Raw genomic sequence first — 26,048 nt, 5'->3', positions numbered from 1 at the left:
TGTCCCAAACTGCATTACTTATCATCCCAAACAGGCTCTTCCTCTTAATGGTCCTTGTATCAGTAGACCAGGACCCTGGAAACTATCCTTGACTCCTTCCTCTCAAATTACCAAATCCAGTGTATTCCACATCCTATATGTCTCCTGAATTTATCTCATTATCTGCCTCCTCTGTCACCATCATCCCCAATTATTACCTGTCATCGACTGTACCTGCCTGACTGGTCTCTTGACTTCCAAGTGTATTTCTAACTCATATACCACTTTGCAGTTGCCAATTATCTTTCCAAAATGCTATTCTGATGTCAATCAGTTCAGTCGTTCAGCCGTGTCTGACTCTTTGCGACCCCATGGACTGCAGCATGCCAGGCTTTCCTGCTCTTGCTAACCTCTCTAATTTATTTCTATTTATTCCACTCCTTCATGTCTTGCACCAAGCATTTCCAGACAAGCATGCACCCATTTCCTTTGCCTGGGAGACTGTCCACTCTCACCAACATTCACCTGCCTAGGCCACCTCAAACTGTAAATATCATTTCCTTTTAAAGGCCTTTCCTGACTTCCCAGACTAGGTTTGGTCTCTGTGCTATGAGCTTCCCTAATATAACATTCATTGTTCTTTGTTAATTCAACTTTATGCTCAGAAAGTAGGGCTCTGTCTATTCACTGTTGTTCCACAATACTCAGCAGAGTAACTTCAGGCATCAAAAACTTTTGTTGAATAAACAGAAATATAATAAATGTAAAAAGAAAAATAAAAAGAAAAGCAAACCATCTAGCCATTAATGATAGATGTACTTTTATCTGGTTTGGTCTAGATTAAAAGTTGCCATAGATTTTTTTTTTAGCTTTCCTGGTGGCTCAGATGGTCAAGAATCTGCCCGTAATGCAGAAGACCCAGGTTTGATCCCTGAGTCTGGAAGATCTCCTGGAGGATAGCATGGCAATCCACTCCAGTTTTCTTACCTAGAGAATCCCATGGACAGAAGAGCCTCATGGGCTACATTAGTCCACAGGGTTGCAAAGAGTCGGACATGACTGAGTGACTAAGATACACACACAGATTTTTTTTTAAGTTAAACGTGTAACATTCATGGCTTTCATAGGTAAGAATGAACTAGACACTTTTAAGTAATACTGGAAGCTGTTACAACAGAAGACAGATTGTGATTTGATGACTTCTGTGTCTTTTATATTGTTTCCAGGCCAGAAAGGTGTAATTTTATGACTCTGGGAGACATCAATAGCCTTTATCAAAAGAGTAGTATTGAAACAGCTAGCCTAAAGGCAGGATAGATAAATTACAAATTTTTCAAGAAGTCTTTGAGTATTGCACACTTACACAAGAAACATATTTACACAGACTATAACGTCTTCAAAATCATTATTACTAAACAAATTTATTATAGGAAAAAGAAGTATAAACATCCCGAGAAAAATGACTTCAATACATGGTCAGTAGGGTTTAAATTTTTTTTCCTAAAGAAAAAGAGTCAGGGCAGCTGGCCTTACAATAATGAGAAAAAGGTATTGATAACTAGTCTGCAAAAAAAAAAAAGTGCCTGAAATGTTCATTCAAGGCTGGTATTCATTCTTTATTCAGAGCCTGGTTGTCAGGCTTGAAAGGCAACAGAGATTACTGATGCATTCTACAGCCAAGTCATGGAGAACATAAATAAATTTGTTCTTCGTACAGCAATGAATAAAGGGAGGAAAAGACTCATTCTTTGTATCACAAGGGCTCTATGCCTTCTGCTTGGCTTTAGTAAGACGACTTCTGTTAACTACAGTCATATGACACACTTTAGAAATATAGTAATTTGATATTTCATTTTCATTAGTTCAATGCAGCAAAGCTGCCTTTCAATTCTGATATTGCATGATTAACATCTTGCATAGTTTTATTTGCATTTTTTAAAGTAGGTAACACAGTAATCATGAATTCCAAAAGGAATTTATGGAACTATTTAGGAGCATTAAGTAATTTACCCTTGTTTCAGTTTAGAGACGTTAGTTAAAAAAAATCTGGGGCCAAGATGAAGACAGTAGAGTGAAAAACAAACTTAAAAAAAAACCCAGTAGCAGTATGTTTACTAAAGTCAAAGTCAAAGCTACATTTTGAAAGTCATTCATGAGAATTCCCATTAAATGAAAACACTTGATCAATTTTGCTCTCTGCCTTAACAAATTACTTCAGGAATATTAATAACTTTCACCTTTTGGCCAAAAGAGTTGATTCTATGCTTTCCATTTCTTAAATTACACACATATACACACACACACACACACAGAGTTTTTATGAAGCTAGGACTAGTTCTATGTCAATTCTGTTACTGAGATTAGTGGGGGAAATTTTTTTATGTAGGCATGCTGTCTAAGAAGATATGATTTTAAGAGCCTCAGTGGACAGAACAAAAAAGGAGATACTTCTGAACCCATTTGTAAGAAGAGATACTGTGAGTTGCCTTTTAACACAAGGTCCCTGCTGTCTTGTGAGTAACCTATTTGGCAAGCTTGAATAGTTGATAACTGTGATGCAAAATGGCTTAAGAATCACTTGAAGACAGCCTATAAGAGAATTAAGAGAAACTGAAAAGGAATATGAACTGTAGTTATTGCGATCAAGAGTTGGTGAAAATAGAGATGTGGGATTGCTGTTGAAGAAAGGGTACGGCTTTTTAAAAGTGGAAATAAAGGGTAGAGTTTCAAATTTTACAGAATCGAACTGAAATGAACATTTTTCCTATCTTTGCTATGGGCCCACAACTGCAGCCTATCGGGCGTCTCTGTCCATGAGATTTCCCAAGTAAGAATACAGGAGTGGGTTGCCATTTCTTTCTCCAGGGAATCTTCCCAGCCCAAGGATGGAACCCAGATCAACTGCATCTCCTACTGGGCAGGTGGATTCTTTACCACTGAGCCACACATATTTATAACATGGAAGTGCTTCAGAAGTCATCTCATCTGCCCAAACAGACTATAAATTATGAAAAGTAGTAGTTATAGCTTACAGATCAGCAGCTTACAGATAAATATCCCTTACTTAGAAACAGTTATAGACCCACTTCCTTTCTTTTCACAATGACTAAATTTCATTCAAAATTCCACTGCTGCTAAGTATTTTCTTCCTCTTCTTCTGTTCCACCATTATTGGGAAGGGGAAGGAACAGTGTTACCAAAAAAAGCCAGAGGGACTGACAGTTTCAAGGAGGCAGAGTATATGCAGAATATAAAGATCAAATAAATTAAGGACTGAAGAGTGTTTATTGGATTTGGTAATATGGAGGTAAATGGGTGACTTCAACCATAACAAGTGAAGCCACTTATTTCTCCATGATATATTAATTCATTTTTTTTCTTACTCTAAGGTTATGCATGACCTTGTGGAATAGTAACATAATTCAGTAAGAAAAAAAAAAAGGTCATTACCCAGAAACTTTGATTCTTCTTAGGGTATTAAAATTAACTACTCAATGATTTGCTCCAAAAGTCTCTAGTCTGAAAGGTTATTTTGATTTTAAAACAAATACTACATGTATGGCCTCTTCAGTCTGTGGGTACTTTCTGATCTTCTAGGAAAGTTCTGAAAAACAAACAAAAAAATTATCATAAACTATTTATGACACATACTGCCAGGCTTTACAACAGATCTACGTCTATTATTAAGTATGGGATTGACATGTACACACTACTATATTTAAAACAGATAACCAAAAAGGACCTATTGTATAGCACCTATTGAGAATGCTGCTCAATATTCTGTAATAATCTAAATGGGAAAATAATTTGAAAAAGATTAGGTAACATGTGTATGTATAACTGAATCACTTTGCTGTACACTTGGAACTAACATAACATTGCTGATCAACTATTCTTCAATATAAACTTAAAGAAAAAAAATCTTCAACCATTTCCTTTTATATCACCCTTAACTTCACCAACACCAGTATCATTTCCTTTTCACTTACCTGGCCACAACTGAGCTTTACAAAAACTATTACTAGCTACTACCTTTTGACTATAAGCACATCTGTAAAGACAAACTTTAAACTGTGGCATATTTTCTTGAGTTAAATTCAACACTATATAGGTTTGTAAGGTTGGAAAGAAACCTCAAATGGCTATCTAATCTCTTGTTCTAGGTCCAGGCAAATCTACTCAAGAAAGCAAAGCAAATCTTTTTTTTAAATTAAAGCCATCAAGAATTGTTTTTTATTTCCTTACTGTACTGCTAACAGGAGGACTTAGTTCATCCTTCCTCTTCTACAGGGATTAGAGATCATTAGTTAACTGCCTAGATAACCCTCAAGGTAACAAGTTACCAACAACCTCATGTATCAGCTACCTATTGCCACAATGCTATGTGAAATAATCCACTTCAAAAATTAGGTATAAGACAATAAACATTTATTTTTACTCATGAACAGTTCTGGGCTGGGCTAATTTTAGCTATGCTTGCTCATCTGTCTACAGTCAGCCAGCAGGTGAGCTTGCAACTGGCTGGTCTAAGTTGGCCTCATTGGGGATAGCTCTCTGCATGAGGTTTCTGAACTTCTAGCAGGCCATGCTGAACTTCTTTCACTACATTTGGCCAAAACAAGCTTCAGGGACACTCAGGTTCAAAGGGGTGAGAACAGAACCCATTTCTTAATGGGAGAAACCAGGTAAGAGGGACCCCTCTACTGATGCGATAGAGGCAAGGATAAAGATTCCAGTCATTTTCACAGTCAAATTACCAAAATGTCATTTAGTCTTTTCTTCATACTAAATAATCTGATATGGATGCTGTTTCTCCTCCATCCCTGAATCTGGACTGTGTAAATATTAACAACTAATTTTATCATTGTAAAGTATAATTTCAAGAATGCTGTTGAACTGAAGTCAAGATGTGCTAAAATTAAAGAGCAAGTTGAGAGTTTAATTTATGAGCATAAAGAGTTGAAAAATATTGATTTCTTTGACTTTAGGAAAAATGACATAAAAGCTACCTTAAGGAAATTAAACAGCATAAGTAGCTTTTAAATTTTCCATTGACTGTTTATAGAGCTTATATTATTTGATAAACTATCAAAGTTTTATTCAAAGAGGAAACACCCATGAACCTTTAAAATGAACCATTTATTAAAGCAGACTGTTATTCTTAACAGTTATGTAAGTTACATGGTTTATGTCAGTGTATTTCACATGGAAATTTTTTAAATTCTTATCAGCAAGCAAAATTGTATCACACAATATATAAGTAGGAAGGGGATACTGCTAAACATTCAAATAAGGCAAGTATTTTAAAACAATAAAACAATAATTAAAAAAATTGAAGCATTCCTTTAAGAGAATTCAATACTACAAGCTAAATGTACTTTCTGAGTGTATTCATATAATCAAGGCAGTGTTTCTTCTTTTAAAACACCAGGAAATGGGATAAGGCTCATTAATAGATACAGCTGCCCGCAAGATTTTTAATCTCAGTTGCTTTCTTTAAATTAAAATTCACAAAGTGCACAATTAAGATATATCAAAAAACTGAATCTGCTACTCTAACAACAGCTGTCCATGCTTAATACTTAGTGGTTTATTTGACCAAATGATGTCTTTTCAGGGAAAAATAAAAAAGATAAGCCACTGTAAAACATTTAGTTTGAAATGTATGCTAATATTTTTCTTAAAAATCAAAAATTATGGAGGAAAAGGGTTATTTACCTTAAGGAAAAGAAAGCAAAACACTGGAATGACCAAACATTTTCAAAGAACAAGCACCACAAAGGACATTTGCATTCAGTTTTGTAATATTTATCAATGCATTTTTTCTTACTCCAACCAATCTACTTCATCAAATTCTGAATCATCTTCTGAATCACTGTATTCCACAGCAATACGACGGGACAGGATGGTGGCAACATCATTTTCAATGCGTTCATGTTTAGCTTCCTGTTCACGCTGCTCTTCGACTTTTCGTAGCTGAATACCTGATAGAGTAAATTCAAACGTTCATTGTAAACCAAAACACTACATATTATTATTATTAGATATACTATATATTGCTATTATTACTAGATATTATATTATTAGACATTATTAATCTAATAAAATCAAGTACATATAAGAAATACTAACAGGAAAGTAAAAAGCAAGATCTATTAAAAATGATTTGAATGAATCATATTTAGAGAGACATTAATTCTTTTATTATGTTATTATCTGTGATAGTTGATGAAATTTACTACATATCCCAGAGGATGTCTATAGCTTATTTAGCCATAACGGTATATTGTGCTCCCCTACTCATCATCACCTGAAGTTAACCAGGTGATACATTTTTTTCGTTTGTTACCTCTATGGTCAAATAATTAAACACTGTTGAGCATATTTTCTGTGGCTTTATTCTCCTCAGTACTTGAGAGAAAGGCACTATTATTCATTCTATACTGTTAGTGCCTGGCATATAGTATAACAAGTCATTCCTTTGTTATTAAGGTAGGAACCTAAATCCTTTCAAGGTACTAGTAAAGCAAGTGTCACTTATACACCAAATGGACAGCCTTAACATGGAAGAAAATACCATTTTTAAAGTAGTTAATATACATATTAAGTATAATAAAAATTTTAACTAAATTTTCCATAACATTTAAGTCTGATATTTTAAATTTCCCATTCATTACATAAACATTTTAAGAATCCCTACTAAGTATGAAGATAAAATAATTAATGTGATAAATTTTCTTGAAAATTACTTAAAATATAAACTGACCATAGTTCTACTTTCTAAAGGCTACTTGTGCAAAAAACATGATCATCTAAAATTTTACAAATAAAGAAAACATTACTGTCTCAAATATTCAGAAAGGTTCTTAATGCTACTATTATAATGCTTTTAAAGAAAAAAAGAAAAAAGAGAAAATTACCTTTTCGTATTGCTTCCAGAAGTACACTTCTGGCGTCACTGATTACTGGTAGGGTTGATGGATGACGCTTTGGCTCAGAAGCAGGTGTAACTTGTGATGGAGGAGATGGAGGCATTAATGGAACATGGGGACCTGGGGCAGTAGATGGAGTTGGATGTAGCCCAGAGGGAGGATGAGCAAGAGCTGCAACTGTGACAGGTGATGATGGTCGAATGCCAGGTGGAGGCAAAGGAGGCGGTGGTGGGGGTGGAGGCAGCCCTTGGACTTCTCCTTGTGGGAGTGGATGAACTGGTACAGTCTCGCATACTGGGGCAGCTCTAGCTACTGGTGGAGAGGGCTGTACTAGAGGAGGTGCAATTGGAGGAGGAGCTGGATGAAGAACTCCAGGGGCAATCTGAAGAGGAGCTGGAGGTGGTGGTACTGCTGGAGCTTGCAAAGCAGTGGTTGGAGGTGGAGGTGGGGGTGGTACTGGTGGGGGAGGAGTTGAAGTCATCGAAGCTCTTAATGAAGAAGTTGACAAGGCAGATGGAAGAGGTGGTGGAGGAGGTGGGGGGGTGGGGCTCACAAACACAGCTGTCCTGCCTGTAGCTGGTGACTGAGGACGATTTTCTATCAAACCTGTAGCAGAACTGAAATGAAAAAGAGATCCTAGCAAGTTATTTAAATAGAAAAGACTAACCACACAAAATATAAATGGCGACCAGTAATTATATCAAGGTAGATGCATTAATATGTTCCTATAAAAATTAAAAATTCTTCATCAATATTTAGAATGAAATGAAAACCAAAAGTACACTAATAAGAAAATTAATACATGGTGCTGTGATTTCTAATATTCTAAATGGACTGCTCACACAACTTTCATATCTATAAGCATTTTATACTTTGATAAATAAAATGCTCAATTTTATACTGTAATATGAGTCTTCATAATGGCTCAATATCTATCATACTATAACATTTTGTAGTATGCTATATGTATGCTACAAATTTGCAGCAATACCTGTGGCCCAAACAATACTGTATTCATATTGAAGCTATTAAGACTCATCATATGTAATTTCAGTTAAATCAATGACAACTAATTACAAACCACAAAGGAAATTGACATCCCTCTTCCTTCCTAAGGATGGAACGAACATCAAATGAGTCAGTGATATAAGCTTGATTTTTTTTTTAACTGAAAATTGTAAAGCTGATTTCTAATTCTCTATTAAAAAACTGTAATGTGGATAACACTGGACAAAATTAAACTTCAAAAAGCTTTACTAAAAGATTATTATGAGCAATTGCTTATTCTCTCTCAAATTCTTAAAGAGTTATTTCCCCAACATCAAATCAACATTTATAATTAAATCTTTGGTTCCCATTTCTTTGTCCTTAACCACATACCAAAAATTCTTATTTTTATTAATATATTGCACATCATGTGCTTGAGAACAAAGCCATAATAAGACAAAACACATTTATCTTTAAATGATCATTAGCTAAATTCTCCCAAGAGAATGTGTGAGCTCTTATCAGAGACTGGCAAATTACATCCCATGGGCCAAATCTTAACTAATCCCTGTTTTTGTAAATAAAACTTTGTTGAAACACAAACATATTCATAGGTTTATGTATAGTCCATGGCTTCTTCCATTCATCAATGTCAGAGTTGAGCAGTTGTGACAGAAGACATATTTCCTAAGGTCAAAAATATTTACTACAAGGGCCTTAAAGGAAAAGGCTACCAACACCTGTGATAAACACATCATGTGCTTGTTCTGACATACCTGATACAGGTGGGTATGGGTTTCGCATCTCCTGCTCCATGCATTGGTGGAGGTGGAGGAGGTTCATGTGGTCTGACTAAAACCCTTTCCTCAGCTCTAGTCAGGAGCTCACTCATCTGACTAAATGGCAAGGCAGAAAGTGAGTAAGATCCATCCATATGATCCACATATGTCTGAGGTCTAGAAAAAAATAATAAATTAGTGTATCTTTCTTGAATTATTGCTGAAGTAAAGTGTTTTACATGAGATATTTAAGGTTTATCCTTTGAATGCCAACATTTTAACAACTTTTAGGAAACTTCTTTCAGAAATGTATCCTGCTTTTAAAACACAGAATGCTGCTCATAATGCAACCTTTCCTTGCTGATTCAAGTTATTATGATGACCTTCAGTTATTTTATTACATTACAATATAATACTAACAGCTCACAAAGGTGAAAAGTGCTACATTCATAATCTGATAGACAAGAAAATAGTTAACTTTTAGGCAAATCGTGTTCAAAGCTATCTGCCTCTATTTAGTTTTTTTCCTTTATAATAAGATGCTAATGACAAAAATCTAGAATATGAAAATTTTATACACCAGAATATCCTGTTGCTCTTTTAAACCTAAATGACTTCCAAATGTCTTGTGCCCAAGGGAGAAAGGTCTCGATGATACTAGTAGCACAGAGATCCCTAACTACATTGTTTTTGTCTTTTTCATGTTTTTAAAGGTGTTAGAGTACTCAGGGAAGAAGGCAATGGCAACCCACTCCAGTACTCTCGCCTGGAAAATCCCAAGGATGGAGGAGCCTGGTAGGCTGCAGTCCATGGGGTCGCTAAGAGTCGGACACGACTGAGCAACTTGACTTTCACTTTTCCTTTCATGCACTGGAGAAGGAAATAGCAACCCACTCCAATGTTCTTGCCTGGAGAATCCCATGGATCGGGGAGCCTGCTGGGCTGCCGTCTATGGGGTAACACAGAGTCGGACACGACTGAAGCAACTTAGCAGCAGCAGAGTACTCAGAAAATAGCTGAGTAACATAACATGTGACTTAAAACAGATTTAAGCAAAATTTTAGATACTTTGAGCATGTGACGATTTCTAAATGTTTACTGACTATAGTGCACACTGCGGACAAAGTTAGATTTAAAAGATGTGTATAAAGCAAGTTAGAAGTGATTATATTTACACTATTGGGTCAGCAATATCTCAATTACTTAACAGTGATTAGAAACAGATGTTTGTCTATCGATTGTTAACTTAAAAAATCAATTCTTTCAGCCTCTTTCTTTCAGTACTATATATAGACAGTATCATGTATATTACTCCTAAAATAGAACAAGATAATTTACATTTATGACCCAATCATTTACAGGTATTATTCAAAAGAAAGTCTCAAGTGCTTTTTCATTGAAAAAAATAACTATAAGATATATAATAATAACTGAAATCAACTGTACACAAATTTCTTCACAAAGAGATACTAGTATAATGTTTGTTAGGGTCGCATGTTAGTTAGATAGGGCCCCTGGTTACTGAGAAAGGAGAAGGACCTATTGTATATTTCTGCAAAAGGGGATGAGTGATTTTGTTTGAAAGTCCTGATATATCTGAGGTAGAAAATGTGACCCAGAAAGGAAATCAGGGGAAAGAAAAAGAACAAAATATAACCCTTTCTCAACTCCTATTTTATATATAGTGAATCAATAATACGTCAAAAAAAATCCAGACCGCCATTACTCTGTTATGAAATTTTAACAGACTCGGCCTGAACTACTGAGAAGGAACTGAGACTTCATATGAAAGTTAAAATAAAGCTGAAGATCATCTGCTTCAACCACTTCTTTCTACAGATGACAAAACTGAAATCCAGGTACAAAAATGACCTGCCCAAGATCAGACTTCAGTAGGCTCACAATGGTTGGGGTTTCAAAATCATCTCAATACTTAAAGAACAGCGTCTATCAATTCAACAGTTCAGGACCTAAGACTTAGACATATAGATACTAGAAATAAAGCCAGTGTTTTATCATTAATTTTGTTAAAAAACAAACAAAAGAAAAGAAACCTTGTTTCAAAATGAGAGGCTGGGCCATTAGCAACTTCAATATGCTTATGTAAGAGATTAGCATCATCTTCAGCCAGCTCTGGACCTTGGGCCAGCTTCTGCCATTCTCTCCGCCTGTCATGAGGTGCTCTTGGCACTTTTTCTGGTTCATGAGGACGATCTAGATTTTTCTGCTATAACAGATGTATTGAAACAAAGCCAAATGCTGAAGTTCTATGTTTTTAAAAAGAGGTTAAGACAATCAAAATAGAATTCTAACATCAATATTGAAAAAGCAACTCATCATAGTATAGTAAAAGTAACAACAGAATAACTCATCATAGTATAGTAAAAACAACAACAGAGACAGTTCATTTGTGCATTCAGAGTTAAATGTTAGGAGTTTGCTTGTAATCCCATTTTCTAATGTTTTTTTAACCTCTACTTGGAATTGATGTATCAGATAAAAACAGTATATCTGAGGAATAAAACTTGAGGTCAGACAGTCCTTTCAGATGAAAAAAAATTCATCAACTCTGTTCCCTCATCTATTAGTTTTTGGTATAATGAGTGAAATTTCTACCATTAATTTTTCCAGCCCAAACTGGAAACTAGTACTAAGGTTATGTGACCTGAGAAGTGACTAATTAGCTAGCCAATACATTAGAAAAAAAATCCAATTACCCAATTAAACCATAATAACAACTGTGTCACTCAACAGAAAATAGGGTATTTGAAAAATAAAACAGAAAGTGACTCAAACTGTGGGAGAACAAGTATAGAAACGAAAGGTACAAAAACGTCAAATGCCAAAGGGGTCAAGCAGGTAACATATTTGAATGGTAAGAGGTATAAGATGAGGCCTGCAGGGAACTAGATGCGCATGACCATCTAAGGGATTTCAGTTCAAAAATTTAAAAACCACTTTGTTTGTCAAACAGAACTGCTTGCAAGCACAGCCTGGGCTACCAGTCACCAGTTTGCAAACTCTGGCCAGAACACTGGTACACTGTCTAGTGCAGAAAATAGTAACTTGCAGGCATTATGGGGCAGTGCAGGGAAAGCAGAAGTAGCTACAGGAGAAACAGAGGGATGATAAAGACAAACTTTGCCACCTTCATAATTCTGCCTAAATCCAACTGTGCTTCTTTCTTTTATATTTCTAGTTATCATTAATATGGAATAAAACAGATCCAAGTGAATTTCATCAGAAAACAGAAAATGACAATACAGCAGACAGATAACAGGAATTTAGTGAAAATGTTATAATCTTTTCAGGGCATTTAGGATATGTTCTGTGGTAAGAGAATATTAACTAATCTTCTTTACCAATATCTGTACAATGTTCCTTTCATTCTTTTTCAGTAGAATGCCTTTCTCTTCCCTGGTCCACTTAATTCTTATTTGTTCTTTAAGATTCATTGCAAGCTTTGTTGAAGTGTTAATCAGGCCCATCCTGTCTAGAGCGGGTGCTATTTTGTGCTACTCAAACTCTCCGTGCATACCTCTGTTAGGGTACTTATCACACCATATTTGCACCCCACTGGACTGTGATCTTTCTGTGTGGTTACTATATGGACCAAATAAAATAAAACTGTCAAAGTATAGAATTAATAAAATTCCACATATGCAACAAAACACAAATACATGAAAACTAACTTCAATTTTCTGAATTTCTTGTAATACCTTCTGCTTCCTCTTTTCCTTCCTCTTATCCTCTGTATCCTGTAACATTTTTTCTTTCCAAAGATCAAAGAAATATGAAGGATTGGTATAAAACTTCAAACCTTCTTTACCATCATCTCTGAAATATGAAATAACAATGAAGATACACATTAGTAAGACTTAGGCAATCAGAATAGAAATTATTTTACTAAAATTGTTTCTTCTTACATTAACAAAATATAGCATGTGTAAAAATACTGGCAAAGTAAATCAGAATATGCACCAATAGAACATTTCTCACAAATCAGACAGGAAACTAAGGAAAATGGAAAACCAGAAGTTTTGCAGAGTTTGTGTTAATAAAGTACAACTGGACAATTTTCATCCTTAACTTCTACTGAATTTTCTATAAGTCCTATGGGAAATTTCAATAATTACAAATGATTCTGCCAAAGATCAAAGCCTGAAAGGATAACAGAATAGAGAAATTATACAGGGTTTCTGCCAATACTCTTACTATCATCTTATCAAACAGAAAAAAAAGTCACCAAATAGTCATTCTAATAGTAATAGCTATATCCAATTACTTGCATACTGACATAGTTTCAAATAACTATCTGAATACCATTTCATTTAGGATGTGTTGTGCCTCTTAAATTCTTCATTTAACAATTTATGTGAGACTCAGAGAAAGGCTGAATAACTCTAGATTTTTTTAAAATGGCAAAAAAAACCAGATACTATATATTCATTACACAGAAATATGATGTATACAGATCAAGAGTAGATAAGAACAAGAAAAAATGATATTTATTTTATTAATGTGAGATTTTGAACTCTTTTTGTTTTCCATCAAATTAGAAATTAAAAAGACGTAATAACAACTCCTTGTACCTTTAGAGTAGTATCTGCCATTGGCTTTTCTTAAAAATATTTGTCAAAACAACTCCTTTGATTTGTATGCCAGAATCCTGGGAACTCACCTAGTGAATAAAGCAAAGGTTTTCTAAAGGTGTTGTCTACGGAGGGGTCTCTGCATTGGTCAGGAATCCAGTGAAATAAAAAAGTGTTTGGGGATTTAGCATTTAAAGTTAGACCTCTTTGAACCTGAAGTCTGAGATAAGTAACCAGCCTCATTTATTAGCCTACTGACCTGTAAGGAGTGAGTATATTGAGAGGAGGAGGCTGTTCACAAACATCGTATGTCTCTTGTAATGGAATAGGCAAAGTCTTGCGGTCGAAAAGCTGCTGATCTTGAATTGTAGAACTTCGGAAGGCTTTTCTCATTGTTATATCTTGCAAAGATACTAAAACAAAAATCCAACATGTATCATTTTATTTTACTAACGTGATTTAACATAAGGACAAATTCATACACTGTATTTGTTTAGAAGTCAAAAGGCTGTGACTGTAGTGGCTTATGAATCAGGAACCACATTTTTAAAATAAATGCTCTTATCATTATATCACAAATAATTTTGTGCTTTATTTTCCCAATTAGATGGACTTTAATGCAACCTCTGATTTCTAAGGCTCAGAAAGCTCTAATGACACCTGAAGCACATTTTACATTTTCCATCAAAACATCTTTTTCTTTTCTCTACTTACCATATTATCCCTCATCAACTTACATTTTCGTCTTTTTTTCCTATAATCTTTATTCCATCCCCCTTTATTACTTTTATTTAGCTTATACCATTAACACTGAAGGAATTGCTTCGCTGTTAGTAGTATTCTGGGCTAAACACAGTATTGCCCTCTATGCTATAAAGATTATAAATATTGTAACATGGACTATAAAGTTAAAATAAATCTACTGTAAAGAAAATGAAATTTTCAAGTACTGGGCAATCTGTATTATTGCCTGTTTCACTTTTCTTTTATCTTGTACTATAAAGATCTCTAATTAACTACAAGTTCTTAAGGACTGAAGCTGTCTTATACATTAGTACTTCTAGTAAGTAACACAATTTATTACTTATAGTACCTCTAGTAAGTAATACATATGAGGATTTAAAATTACTTCATTTACTCATCTTCTTTTGGACTGTGCAGCATGTTTAAATAAAAATGTGTCAAAATACTAGATTCTTAACTCTTGGAGTGACTTCTTGATATTAAAAAATTAGGTGACTTTATATTGAAATATACATATTTGCATATGATTTTTAGTATGATGCTTTATGCCATAAAAAGGTCAGTACTAAATAATCATAACGAGTCCTAAATTATTTTCCTCCCTAAAATAGTATCTCTTTCATCCTCACAAATAAAATACACTCAACACAAATGTTTGGATCTATGAAGTAAGTGAGGCAATAAGGCTGGCTGTGCAATAGCCACAATATGACTGCATCCCCAGCAATTCCACTGCTACCTGACTTGTAACACACTTAAAAACAACAAAATAAAATTCAAAGAAGGAAAACAAATTTTTACACTATCACTAAAGAGTAGTACGAGAGATATTTAATGAGCACAAACTATAGTGGTAGATGTTTTCACTAATTTTTACTTAACCTTTATAATAACTTAATGAGATAGGAATTATTATGCCATTTGTAAACATATAAAAATAGAAAATATTACATAACTGGGCCAAGACAAATTGGTTAATAAACAGTACAGCTAGAACAGAAAATGCAGATTTGTCTGCCTTTGAGGCTAATCTCTTTGCCACAATACCGTATACTGTTCCTCTGGCTCATGTCAGAAGTGGCCTCTGTTTTCTGCAATCAAAATGAATCAATTCTTGCCACTATCCTATCCCACTTATTAACCATTAAATATAAAACCTAGTGTTTAATCTCCCAAAACTTTCTTAGTAAAGAATATAAAGAACATGTAAAGTAATAAGCATTTTTCATTCTTCAGTTCCTCTTAATTATCATTTCTCATTTGTTAACAGACCAATGTGACAAAGCCCCTTGCAGCTGCCAACAGTGACATATTACTTAGTGTTATATAACACAGCAAGTCAGCAAAATGTTTGTAAACATATTGAACTAAATATAATTGTACAGATCTTTGTTTAAAACTCAGTGTTTTACCCATTCTAAATTATTATGATAGTTCTATTACTATTTAATGGTAATTAAAAAACCCAAAATACTGACGTTACATTCTGTAATTTATTATTCTACTCACAATGTTATTTTATTTGAACTGTAATGGAGTTAAAAAATCTAGGTTAAATAACTTTGAAAATTCCTCTATCCAACATCCCCAAGACAATTTCAAATTAAGTAGTTCAACTTTAAGATTCTGAATTCTTCCCCAAAGCTCCATATAATTTTGAAGGAAACCAAATAATTCTGATAGTTGTAGGCACATTAAGAATTTTTTTAAACACTTAAAACTATCTTAAGTTATTTACTAGTACCTATATTTTCATTTTCAATTTAATGGGAATGCTAAAGTATCTTAAAATTTAACAGTATTTTGAAACTTAATGTTAATTTTTATTTCTGTTACATAAAAGAGCTGCTTGTGTATATTTTAGATGACTTATATATTTAATTACATATTTAACTTACATATTTAACTTACATATTTAAATTATTTAAAAAAGAAATTTTGAATACAAATTATATATTTGAAAGTATGGCCATAAATTTTTTAAAAATATTAGCAGTGATTTTTACTTCACAAATTTCATGATGTGTAACTGATATACACAAACAAGTTTCAAAGGATACCACCAAGAAAAAAATCACCACAGAATGAAAGAAAATCTTTCTAAATCATAAGATTTGGGACTTGGATGCAGAATATGTATGTACAGAATTTGCATAACTCAACAATAAAAGGAAAAATAATCCAAATTAAAAATAGGAGAAGGATCTGAACAGTTTTCCAAGGAATATACACAAATGGCCAGTAAATCATTTAAACCCTGTTTTCTTAAAAATTCAGATCACTATTTTTTTATTATTATTTTTTTACATTAAGTTTGAGTAAACTCCGGGAGTTGGTGATGGACAGGGAAGCCTGGGGTGCTGCGATTCATGGGGTCGCAGAGTCGGACATGACTGAGTGACTGAACTGAACTGTGAATTACATTTGACTGTAGTTTTATTAAAGGAACAAGCACATGCTAACTATCTATTGACAATTCTGTCATAGGACTTCTGGTACAATGCAAAGTCCAGATCCAGCCCTTTGCACAAACAGAATCATTTTTGTTTTACTTGTTTTTGACTGAACTAGTTGCAATTGCTAACATTTAAAAACAAGAGGTATGAGATAGACATCTAGATATCCCAGACACAAAAAAGATCTGGAATGACCAGACTGACTTTCCCTCATTTCATGTCACCCAAATACCAACAATCCACTCCCTGTTTGTACAGTCTCTCAAAATTGTGCACTTGGTCCACTTCACTCAGAGTAACTAGGATGAAAAACTTGGTTTTAATCCTATCCACCACTTTCTTGCTGGGTGACTTGTCTCTAAATAGCTTGTAAGCCATGAAAAGATGCTCAACATCATTAGTCATCAGGGAAATGCCAATACATTCTACAAAATGAACCAGTATTGAAAACATTATGCTAAGAAATGAAAGAAGCCAGTCACAAAAAATCATAAGCTATAAGATTCCATTTATATGAAATGTCTAGAATAGGCAAATCCAAAGAGATAGAAAGTAGACAGTGATTGCTAGAGGCCAGGGAGAAGGGGAGATAAGAAGTAACTCCATTAGATACAGGGTTTCTTTTTGGGGTGAGGAGAATGTTCTAAAACCAACTGTGGTGATAGTCACATAACAGAGAAAATACTAAATTCCATTGAATCATACACTTTACAAGAGGTAACTGTAGGGTATATGAAATATACCTCAATAAAGTTTTCTTTTTTTTTAAGTACTGTCTTGGTTTTTTCTCATATCTAGACCTGTGAGTTTGTATCTTCGCATGCAAAGGAAACGGCATAGGAAGTATTCACCTCTCCTTATTTAGGTATTAAATTAGGTTATGTCAGAAATTTTGGTTCAATCACTAAAACATCCTTATATTTTATATATTTGCTATATAAAAGGTAGCAAAATTACCTTTTGATTTTTCCAGTGATATCCTTTAGTATTTTTATTGTTCAAGTTGAGATAAATAACTTAGTTAAAATAAAAATGCTATTCCACAAAATATATTTTGAACAGAGTATTATAAGAGATTCACATTAAATAATTCTCTAGGGTAGATCAGCAAAAATTATGTTCTTAATAATTTCATTTCTCTTGGTAGAAAAACAAACAAAAAAAACAGAGCCATTGAGAAACAACAACATTCAATATATTTTATCAATGCATGAAATGTTTTACCACTAAAGTTTTTCATTATTTTAGCCTGTAATGTGATTTTTTAAGCCTGATATCCCTAGCTTAATATCTTACTATAGAACATTTTTGTCCTGTATGTTGGCAATTTGGGGTTTTGTTTTTTTTTGGAGGGGAGGGAATGTTCATTTAAAATGGGAAGTATCATTTAAATAACCAGATCAGATTCTGGTGATTTTAGCAATTTGCACATATAAAAGCATATTAAAAGGAATTTTCATTCTTTAAAAAAAAAAAAATCAAACCTAAGAATTTCAGATAATTTTCAAATAATTTTTATTTTTAAGACAAAAGTATACAAATAAATTATAAGGGAGATACTGAGCCCACAGGTCACAACCACTAAAGCCTGCATGCCTAAAGCATGTGCTCTGCCACAAGAGAAACTACTGCAATGAGAAGCCTCCACTGCACGCAGTGAAGACCCAGCACAGTCATAAATAAATAAATAAAAATTACAAGGGAGAAAGAAAAGAGAAAGAAAATGGAAGAAAAGTCTGGCTTAAAAAAAATTTATGTCAAAAAATGAAGAGCTATCTACTAGACAAGAAGAAGAAAAAAAAGAGTAGACAACTCAGGAGAGTCATGCTAATGGCATTTACAGATAAGCCACCAACCTATTACAACATGTACAACAAAGATCGTGGGTAAAAAATATTTGCAGTAAATTCATGTTTTTTGTGTGTCTCTTTGATTAACAGAAGCACCTTTCTCCCAGTTGTTTTTTTTTTTAAATAAATTCATGTATAATACTGTTCTTATATATATATCACTCATCCTACCCAACCAAAAACATACATGTGAAAGAAAATATGCATAAACTTACATTCTTCTTCTTTAGGATCAAGCTGTGTAACACTGACAGATAAACGGTCCACACGTTCTTGTAATGAGTTAACTCTGAAGGAAAAACTATGTGCTTCATTGAATAATTCTCCAAATATATCTTCAGCATATTTACCTAAGCAAAAATGAAGCATATACCATAAAGTTTAAAGTTATCATAGATAAATATAAACCAATTTAACATTTAAAATGCTGCCCCAATGAATTTGATATTTATTTGAAACCAGTTTAAACTTTAAACCCTCACCTACAGTAATCTAACTGTGATAGAGTTGGAAAAAACAAACCCTAGGAAATACGGTTTTAAATACTAGATCTACCACTTTCTGGTAGGTGACCTGTGGCTAAAATGGAAATACTCTCCTGCTCTACCCCTATCTATACACCACTTTCACTTCCCTTTATACACCTGTTAAGGGTTAGAAAGGTTATGATGTAAAGTAAAAATAAATAATACATCTCTTAATCCCAAATCAGCAATCATAAACAGAGTCTACACTAGAACTGAATTTCAGGCCAAGTGACAGAATGCAAGATTCTTCATAAACCTAATAGATGACCAAATCTCAGGTATGCCCAAAACATAGATTCTGAAAATTTATGAGATATATTTTACATTTTCTCTCATTCTAGTTTCTTAAAAAATCATAAATCTAAAATCACTGTATTCCTCCAGTCATGTAAATTTCCATTATGAAAAGAATAAACCAAAATAATCCCATTCGAAAAGGAGCAATAAAAATTTCTATCTAATAAAAAAGTCAGGGAGAAGTTTCAGATGACCTAGAATTTAAAAATATTCAACTGTATTTAGAATATATAAACAAATGAATACTCACAATATAAAGATAAGCCAATTACTATCTATACCTTGAATTAAAAAAAAAATTGATTGTCTTCCTAAATCAAGACAACTTAGACCCAAGCATACTGTCTAGGTTAAATGAGGCTCAACAGTAAGCTCTATAACCTGTAACAGGGTACTTACATACTTACATAATGAATTCATTAATCTCGCCAGTTTACATTTGAACAATGGCTGTTTTTTTCCAAAGCACTTTAGTACATTATCAGTTAAATCAACAAATGTTTACTGAGGGTTCAGTAAACTGTGCCTGGTAGGCGTTATTTCCTACTGAAGACACCAAAAAATAAAACATAAAATTCCTATCCTAGAAGATTTTATAATCTTTAGGCAAAAAAATCAGAATTTTAATTTCTTTATAATTAAGAGAAAAAGGATAATTTTATACATTTTCATTCGCTCACATATATTCTCTAAACCAAAATGCCAGACAATGTTCTACATCCTGGAGACAGAAAAATGATTGGAAGAAGGTCTCTGCAACTGACAAGTTTGGAACAGAGGGAGAAACAGACATTTAAATAAAAATGAAAACCAATTTAATAATTAAGTCCAAATCTTTGTTCCCTTCACTCTGAAGCCTTGGTATAAATTTGCTCACCTGTAAAATAGAAATAAAAATATCTCCTTCAAAGAAATTATAAGAAAAAGAAGCAAAAAAAAAAGCCAGGGGGAAGGGCAATGGTAGAGTGCCTGATACAGGACAGGAGCTTAACAACAGGCAGCTCTGACTATAGAACAAGGTCAGAGCCACAGAGCACAGAGAAAGAAGCATCTAAACTTTTGGGTGTGGGATGGTATTAGAGAAACTTCCAGAGACAGTTTCTCTGGCAGATAAGAGAGGCATTACAGGTGGAAGAAAAGGCAAGTATAAAGTTACTCATTTATTCATCAAATGTTAAGAGACACAAAGATGGAAGAGACAATTCTATTCCTGAAAGAACGAAGTTTAATACACTTTAACTTACAGTCTGTATACCACCTGAAATTATATGCAGATTTCTAATGCATTTGTATATTCTGGGAAAGAGAGCCCACAGGTTTTGGACTTTTTTTTTCTTTTTTAAACAGATTTTTTAAATAAAGTCTACACTTCCCCCACTTCAGGTTTAAGTGCCAAAGCACTGACGTACATAAGACAGACATCCCATTTGTTCTATTTTCATGTCCCTTCTTACTTTCTAAATCTACCTCCTCCTTCTATCCCAGAGAAAGGTGAAATGAATAAAGTTCACAATGGAAAGCTAATTGTCTATGTACCTGAATTTCAACTAAACTTACATTAATTATACTACTGTCTCTACCCAAGAAGCTGTGAGGTCTCATTATCTCTGATGTTAAAATCTAAATCCTCTCATCTAACACTATCCTCTATATGAAGCTCCACCATATATATCTAATATCATTTGTACCTTTAATCCCTCTCACATGGGACTTCCCTGGCAGTCCAGTGGCTAAGACTGTGCTTCCATTGCAGGGATCTCGGGCTGGGGAACTAAGACCCCAACATGCTGTGCAGCCAAAAAAAAAAAAAAAAAAACCCTCTCATATATTTATTTTTGCCTCCATTCATTTGCTTACTTCTTCAAACAAGTTGAAAGGCCTTCCTTCTTCATTCCTCTACATTTTCCAAATTCTTCTGTTCCTTAAAGGCCCAGTTCAACTCACATTCATTCAGTAAGCCTCCTCTTATGACTTCACCTATGGTTATCTCTCTTTTCTCAGTTCCTATAATCTAAAACTCATGGTTTTTAATTATATACATGCTCACACTGTTTGAAACACACAGAATAGTTTCAGCATTCATCATACTACACTCTTCAACTACATGGGGTGTGTTCTTTCAGGACAAAAAACATGTACCTTCATCACATAGCAAAATATTCAGTGTTATCTGTCCATTATCTACTAATTAGTCTTATAGAGCCAATCTATTTATCTACCCTCTTACCCATCTACATTGCTACCTGTGAAATTTTCTGATTGAGAACAAGAAGTAGGCTCTATCAGTTCATCTTGGCAGCTCAAAGTGGCTATATTCAACAAGAGAAAGGCCTTGGGAAGAGAAAACACTAAAAGATCTCTCATATAATTAGAGTTCCCATGGCTGTTAAATAAGACATGGGCTTCCCTAGTGGCTCAGACGGCAAGGTCAGGAAGATCCCCTGGAGAAGGAAACGGCAACCTATTCCAGTACTCTTGCCTGGAAAATCCCATGAATGGAGGAGCCTGGTAGGCTACAGCCCATGGGGTCGCATAGAGTCAGACAAGACTGAGCAACTACTTAAGCAGTAGTAGTAATAATGGGGAAAATTTTGGAATAGCAGAAGAAATTTAAATAAAGCAAATTCTAGGCTCTCAGTAATTATCTATCATAAAACAGAATTGTGTTCTACTAGGAAAAACAACTGAACTGGATGTATATTTTTGTAAGGAAGAGGTCAGAACAATGTCCAGCCCCAAGCTACCTGAGCCCTGGAGTCGAGCTTCACTACTGTGAAAGTGCTATAGCACTTTTGGTGCTATGATTAGCATCAAAGCGGAAATATGTATTACGTAGAACCATTCTGAATAGCCTAGTTTTATAAGTAGTTCAGAGATTATTTAATGCATTAATTATTATTTTAACTGTTTTGGATGGAAACTGAAATAAAATCTACTCTAAGTTTCCCTGTCTTAAATGAAAATTAAACATAATTTAACCTGTTTTTGAGGACTCAAAGTCATAAATTATGAGAAACAACAGCATTAAAATGTATAATTTTACATTAAATGTGGTTACATTAAATGGTCTCGTTCCAGTTTTTATGTTGCTTTTCCTCTTATGTCACTTCTTCCTTCGCTATAAACTACACCTTTTGATTGGCTTCAGTAATGCCTACTTCTGTTATTGGCATCCCCCTTCCCCCACATTTCCTCTTTTAATTCTCTGAAGCATGAATGTTTGGAAACCACATCATTAACCTGTCTGAATTATCAAAGTAAAAGCAAACAAACTTGGAAAGGGATCAACTGGCTATTTTATGTACATGGTCTTCAGCCTGGACTTGTTTATTTTGGCTATCTTGAGGCCTTTTAAATTTAATTCCAGGTTCTCAACTATGTCAAGTGGGAAAGTTGCCAGAGAGCTTAATTTTAGGGTGGTAAACTAATGTTATACCTTGCTACAATATTTTATGCTTTTTCTTTTTTGAATCTCTACAAACTACCATGAAAATGCCTCTATAGTCTCTGATTCCAAGTCTGAAGCACTCAAAGCCTAATTTAGTTATATTTTACAATGTATTTCCATTTTCAGAGCTTGGTTACAGCATAACCATGTGCTGGCTGACATATGTTGCTTATAATGGACTGCCTATACCAGACATGAAAATTCTTTACCTTTATGTTATGTGAGAAATGGGTTAATACTGCAAAATTGACACTCTTAATCATTACATTAGTTCTAAATTCTATATTGAAAATACACCTAAAATAAGATGCCTATATTAGATCTAACATTCATTTTGAAGAAATATTTTAACCAAACTTATTAATGTCATTTCTATGCTCTTAACATGCATTTTAATATTAACAAGCTGATGCACCTATTTACATATAGCATATATAAATTTTAAGTGAAGTTATGTTATATTATTAGAATATAACATATAAAACCAGTTAGTACTAGCAAATGACTTTAAACAATATATTAATCATATATTAATACTTTCTTGGACTTTTCTTTTGACTTGTTTCAAAAGTACACTCTATACTGAATTGCTCAAGAAAGAAACAAGTAAACAGTATGTTAGTGATTCACAGCCAATATCTAACCTGAAAAAAAAAACAAAAACACACCAAGTGGAACAAAGAATATACTTAAATTCAAATAAACAGTCTTTTAATTTACTCTTACAACTATTTCACAAGCAATGTAGAAATTTAGTGCTCTCACCAAGAACATTAAAATACAACTTTATGTTGCTCTGGCTACATGAATATGTCCAAATGCTCTCACTTGAAACAAATCAGATTAACAACCTCATTTTACCTTGTGCTAAGTACTCAATTATAAAAAGACAAAAGTTAATAGGAAAAGAAAAGAGGAGTCAATCCTGGCTATTAAGGACAATCTGTGTAGGTGGGTATGGCTGACAAATCTAGGACTACTTAGAGATGATATCTAGGCCAAAAACATCTCATTTTGTCTTTAAAATAAAATATAAATGTCTAAGAAAAAGCAAATCCTTCAATTCAAAAGATAAACTGGATTTTAGAAAATTTTTCTAACATTACATTTAGAATAAATAATTCCTTAACCTAGCAGCTCTGTTATAAAATCTTATAATGGAAACAGACTGACCTTCACCCCCTCCCTTAACCTGTCCCTTCCATTGGCCTGTATTATCTGGCCAGTCTGCTGGCCTTCTGTCTGCCATCAGGCTGCCAATCAGACACTTGACTCATATGCTAATGTCCTTTAGACAATCCACTTGACTAACCTAATCCTCGACTAGTCAGTTACTATTCCACATCTTTCACTTTTAGATATTTGATAACATAAAAATATATCCCTAGGCTAATAAGATATATAAAGAGATACTAGTATCCCAAAACACAAATAGCTGAAGCCTCTAGAAAAGTATATAGTGATAACAAGCAAGCAAAAGTACAACTCTACCACCACCGTCTATAGTCCAAATCATATTTTAAAAACAATCTCAGTAATTCTTATGCATCATGTGATTCTGTTGCTAAAAGATTCTGTCCTTATTTCCCTTCCCCAGATCCAAGAGAAGAAATGATTCTAAAATACATTAATTTTATGAAAATGACACTTTTTTTCAAAATAATTAGATAATTCTGCACTCTTCTTATTAACTATCCCCCCCCCCCCCGACCCAAATTAGTCACAAGAATATTGTTTTAACACCCCAATGTGTAACTCCGGTTTGTGAGTAATATTTTTAATTGATGTAAAAATACTTACTTAGGCTACTTAGTTGTCTAATTATATTTGCCAAGGAAATATTGGTCACACATTCCAGTTCATTCTTAATTCCTCTAGGCAGTGCTGTGTGACACAAGTGCCTAGGATCAATGTTTCTTTTCACTAATGGCATCTTGAGATCAACCTTTGTGCCAGTTCACCTGTAGGAAATCATACAATAAATTAACACTTTTCAGTCTTAACCAACACAGAGTGAGACCTTATATTTCACATTTCATAATAAAATATTTACTAGTATGAAGACGGTGAAAATGGAGTCACACCTGACTAAATAAAACTGATTTAACATTTTTATCAATTATTAGAATGTCAATATTATATGAAAAATTTTTTAAAACTTACTTTCAATGCCAGCTGCTTCATGATCAATTCATAATCATTATCACTATTATTCTCTTGACACCACTGATTTTACTTACTACAACTAGAGATTTTGTTCTAGAAAGTTAGTATGGAAGGTCCTCTGTAAGGAATTATCTAAGAGGATTAAAGAAGCTGCAAGATTAGCATCAAAGTTACTTTTCCACATAAAATGTGGAAAAAATGAGGCATTCAATAGCTCAAAAATCAAATAGTCCGTGTAATCTTCAATCTCATCAAAACCAACCAAAAAATATTTATTTAATTGATTAACCTTCTTTGAATTACAATCAGTCCTTACTTCCCAGGCTTCCCATATGCACAAATTTCAGCTTCCACAGTTCAGTTAAATAATACCAGTCCCCCAACAACATGGTTCTAATTTGACTTACTACAGTATACTAACTACATAAATACAAATTCCTTTGCAGGCACTTCAGTTCACAAGTTACTGTGTTAATAAGAGAGGAATATCATTTCAGTGACCAATCATATCACTTTTTTTCAAACTCTGCTGGTGAAAGGTGACTTCTCATCTGTTACTCAGTTTACCTATAGACAGCAAAGAATGTAGTTGGTTTATCTTCTTGCCTCCCAATGATAAACTCATGTGAAATTTTACAAAATGATAACTGAAAGAGAGAACTGGCCAATAATGATAAAAATGTGGCAAAGAAAGAAAAAATGATGATACTGGAGTGAAATTCAAATTGACTCTAAGTGGATTACCAGAAAAAAACAGCTGATTGTGGGAATGTTGCCACTATCCTATTTGAGAGACACTAGATATGCAGTCAGAGGAATTTAATGAAGGTAAAATTATTCAAATCGGAAAGTAGTTGTCACAAAAAGATGTCCCAAAAGAAGCAACAACAGCAAAAAACTTCACGATAAAGGAATTCTTAGGTAAGAAGAGAAGCGAAAAGCAAAAGAGAAAAGGAAAGATAAAAGCATCTGAATGCACAGTTCCAAAGAATAGCAACGAAAGATAAGAAAGCCTTCCTCAGTCATCAATGCAAATAGAGGAAAACAATAGAATGGGAAAGACTAGAGATCTCCAAGAAAATTAGAGATACTGAGGGAACATTTCATGCAAAGATGGGCTCGATAAAGGACAGAAATGATATGGACCTAACAGAAGCAGAAGATATTAAGAAGAGGTGGCAACAATACACAGAAGAACTGTACAAAAAAGATCTTCCTGACCCAGATAATCAGGATGGTGTGCTCACTCACCTAGAGCCAACATCCTGGAATTTGAAGTGTAGTAGGCCTT

The 26,048-nt window shown here is 33.8% G+C and overlaps 1 protein-coding gene across 7 annotated transcripts in view; it reads right to left on the bottom strand.

Annotated features, from left to right (window-relative positions):
* Positions 1–3,392: 3,392 nt before the first annotated feature.
* The window catches only part of WASF1 (WASP family member 1), a 69,919-nt gene continuing 47,263 nt past the window's right edge, over positions 3,393–26,048 (bottom strand). Inside the window, exons 2-10 of one of the 7 annotated variants that reach the window (XM_061131704.1) lie at positions 24,392–24,552; positions 18,535–18,669; positions 13,529–13,682; positions 12,370–12,514; positions 10,732–10,904; positions 8,675–8,854; positions 6,900–7,528; positions 5,810–5,963; positions 3,393–3,583 (exon numbers count right to left, since the gene is read on the bottom strand). In XM_061131704.1, coding sequence (XP_060987687.1) covers positions 3,547–3,583; positions 5,810–5,963; positions 6,900–7,528; positions 8,675–8,854; positions 10,732–10,904; positions 12,370–12,514; positions 13,529–13,682; positions 18,535–18,669; positions 24,392–24,524 — 1,740 coding nt within the window. In that variant the 5' untranslated portion in view covers positions 24,525–24,552 and the 3' untranslated portion in view covers positions 3,393–3,546. Of the gene's footprint in view, positions 3,584–5,157; positions 5,964–6,899; positions 7,529–8,674; positions 8,855–10,731; positions 10,905–12,369; positions 12,515–13,528; positions 13,683–18,534; positions 18,670–18,801; positions 18,890–24,391; positions 24,553–26,048 lie in introns of those variants that run through there. The other 6 variants (XM_061131705.1, XM_061131707.1, XM_061131712.1 and 3 more) reach the window with 6 other exon arrangements.

The sequence above is a fragment of the Dama dama genome, chromosome 28 (genome assembly GCF_033118175.1).
Source record: "Dama dama isolate Ldn47 chromosome 28, ASM3311817v1, whole genome shotgun sequence".
Classification (NCBI taxonomy): Eukaryota; Metazoa; Chordata; class Mammalia; order Artiodactyla; family Cervidae; genus Dama; species Dama dama.
The sequence above is the reverse complement of the archived record's forward strand: the minus strand, read 5'-3'. Positions and strand labels throughout refer to the sequence as shown.